Here is a 2,486-nt window from a genome sequence, read left to right as displayed (position 1 = left end):
TACGGGGCAGCAGCGTACATTGTCAGCGAAACGGAAGCCAGCCTTACTTTGGCGAAAAACAGAATTGCACCAGTAAGAAAAAGGACTCTACCGCAACTCGAACTGATGGCCGCTGTGATTGGTGCTCGACTCGCGACACACTTGCGGAAAGCCCTCAATATTTGCGACATAACACTCTGGTTAGACAGCCAAATTGTACTAAATTGGTTGTCAACATCGAAGCCATTCAATCGATTTGTGAAAAACAGTGTTCAAGAAATACATTTGCTGACAGAAGACAATACATGGAATTATTGTCCAACTGACGACAACCCTGCCGACCTTCTAACCCGCGGCATCCCTGCATCACAGTTTACAAACAACACACTCTGGAACAACGGACCATCTTTGATCACGCGTAAAGATGAATGGCCAGTATGGAAACGACAACCATGTGACTCTTCGCCTCTAGAAGACGACAACAAACACCAGTCAGCATGACGTTTGTTCACTTGAGCTGTCAATCACAAGAAGGAATGGAAAAAGTGATGAACATAGAGAAGTATAGCAAATATTCAACTTTGCTTCGCGTCACAGCCTATGTACGTCGAATTATTTCAAACTGTAGACAATCAAGTACAAAAATCACTGGCGAATTAACATCGACGGAAATTGAAGTCGCCGAACAAAGATGGTTGTTAGCCTGCCAGGGGTCATCATTTGTTGAGGAAATAACAAGTTTGAAATCTAAGACTCCCAAACGACATCCTCTTGTTAGACAGCTGAGGTTGTTCGTAGACGATACGGGGATTATTCGATGCGGCGGCCGTATTCACAACGCATCTGTTGCTGACGTCACCAGATTCCCGTACATATTGCCAAGACAGCATAAACTCACGAATCTTATAGTGCAGGATGCCCATGAAAATCAGTTACCAGCCGGGACAAACGCAACGGCCACGCAGTACTGGATTCCCGCCATACGCCAGTGTGTTCGTTCGGTTCTGCGAAAATATGTTTCATGCAAACGCGTTCAAGGCAAATCCTGCAAGCCTGTGGAGTCCCCGCTATTACAAAAGTACAGAATTGAAGAGTCTCCGCCATTTAGCGTGACGGGTGTAGATTTAACAGGTGCCCTTAACGTCAGAGATCGAACCGGATGCCAAACGAAAGTATATATCTGCTTATTTACGTGTGCCAGCACCAGGGCCGTTCACCTTGAGATTGTTCAGGATCTTTCACAAGATTCCTTCATGCAAGCATTCCGAAGATTTGCAAGTCGCAGATCACTTTCGAAAATCGTGGGCGCGTCACATCAGCTCAGGCGTCTATTCGAGTCAGCTGCAGTGAAGGAGCTCCTCAGCCGTAAAGGGACAGAATGGCACTTCATTCCAAAACGCGCACCGTGGTATGGAGGATGGTGGGAGCGCCTTATTGGACTGACGAAATCTGCGCTCAAAAAAGTGCTTGGTCGCTCACTCTTCAATATGGAAACATTGCATACGGTTGTGACCGAAATAGAAGCCATGTTGAACGACAGACCGTTAACACAGCTATCCTAATGCAGCAAAGATTTGGTACCTCTAACACCATCGCACCTTGTTTACGGTCGGAGAATAACGTCGCTTCCATACAACGACATAGCGATAGATACCGAAAATCAAGTTGGAAGAGAAGATGGCTGTTTATACCGTTAACGTGTAAAGCAGCAAAACGAAGTCCTTAATCAGTTTTGGAAACGCTGGCGAACTGAGTACCTCACTGCTCTACGCGAATCTCACAAACTCACTGGGACGACGTTGCAGAGTATTGCTGTGGGAGATGTGGTGCAGATACACGACGAATGTCCCCGCAGCCAGTGGAAACTGGGAATCGTACAGGAGCTCATCACCGGAAGAGACGGTCTAACACGAGCTGCACATGTCAGAACCACCCGGGGAGTCACGACAAGGCCTATTGTGAAGCTCTATCCGTTGGAGGTTACGAGTGACAATGAACACTAAATATACATCGATGTATAGACAAACTATGTGCATTAGTAACATCATTTAGTTGTGATTTAATTCTTTTCGCGACCCCCAGAATGTTAAGTATTTGCGACGTCAACGCATTTTGCCGCAATTATGTATGTTTTACGTTGACGTCATCATCATTATTGCTGTTTACTTTTATCAGACATTATTAAAGGATCGAACCAAACAAACGTGTTCTAGTTCATAAGCGAAGTACCACAACCACAATTAACACATACCAAAGAACTATATTGCAGCGATGCCTTCCCTTTATAAGATAAGTCTGACAAGTTGAATATTGTAGAAGAGAAGCTGGCAATTCTGAACGGTATCGGGAACGTTAACGCACAACTCTGAGGTTCAGTTTTTCCAACAAACATTGATTCAGCGTGGTGCCATATAATAATGTGCCGTTCACGTTTCCGACTAGCAAATGTTGATCGTTTTCAGACAGTCTATGCGTAGGAGCTCACGCGTATTGGTGATATGGCTTTA

At 45.1% G+C, this 2,486-nt stretch overlaps 1 protein-coding gene across 1 annotated transcript; it reads left to right on the top strand.

Annotated features, from left to right (window-relative positions):
• Nucleotides 1-476: 476 nt before the first annotated feature.
• On the top strand, nucleotides 477-1,982 carry LOC127861714 (uncharacterized). Its single transcript, XM_052400400.1, has 2 exons — nucleotides 477-1,484; nucleotides 1,689-1,982. The coding sequence occupies exons 1-2, from the start codon at nucleotides 477-479 to the stop codon at nucleotides 1,980-1,982; spliced, it is 1,302 nt and encodes a 433-aa protein (XP_052256360.1).
• The last annotated feature ends 504 nt before the right edge of the window (nucleotides 1,983-2,486 follow it).

The sequence above is a fragment of the Dreissena polymorpha genome, chromosome 16 (assembly GCF_020536995.1).
Source record: "Dreissena polymorpha isolate Duluth1 chromosome 16, UMN_Dpol_1.0, whole genome shotgun sequence".
NCBI lineage: Eukaryota > Metazoa > Mollusca > Bivalvia > Myida > Dreissenidae > Dreissena > Dreissena polymorpha.
This window is presented reverse-complemented; position numbering and strand designations above follow the sequence as displayed.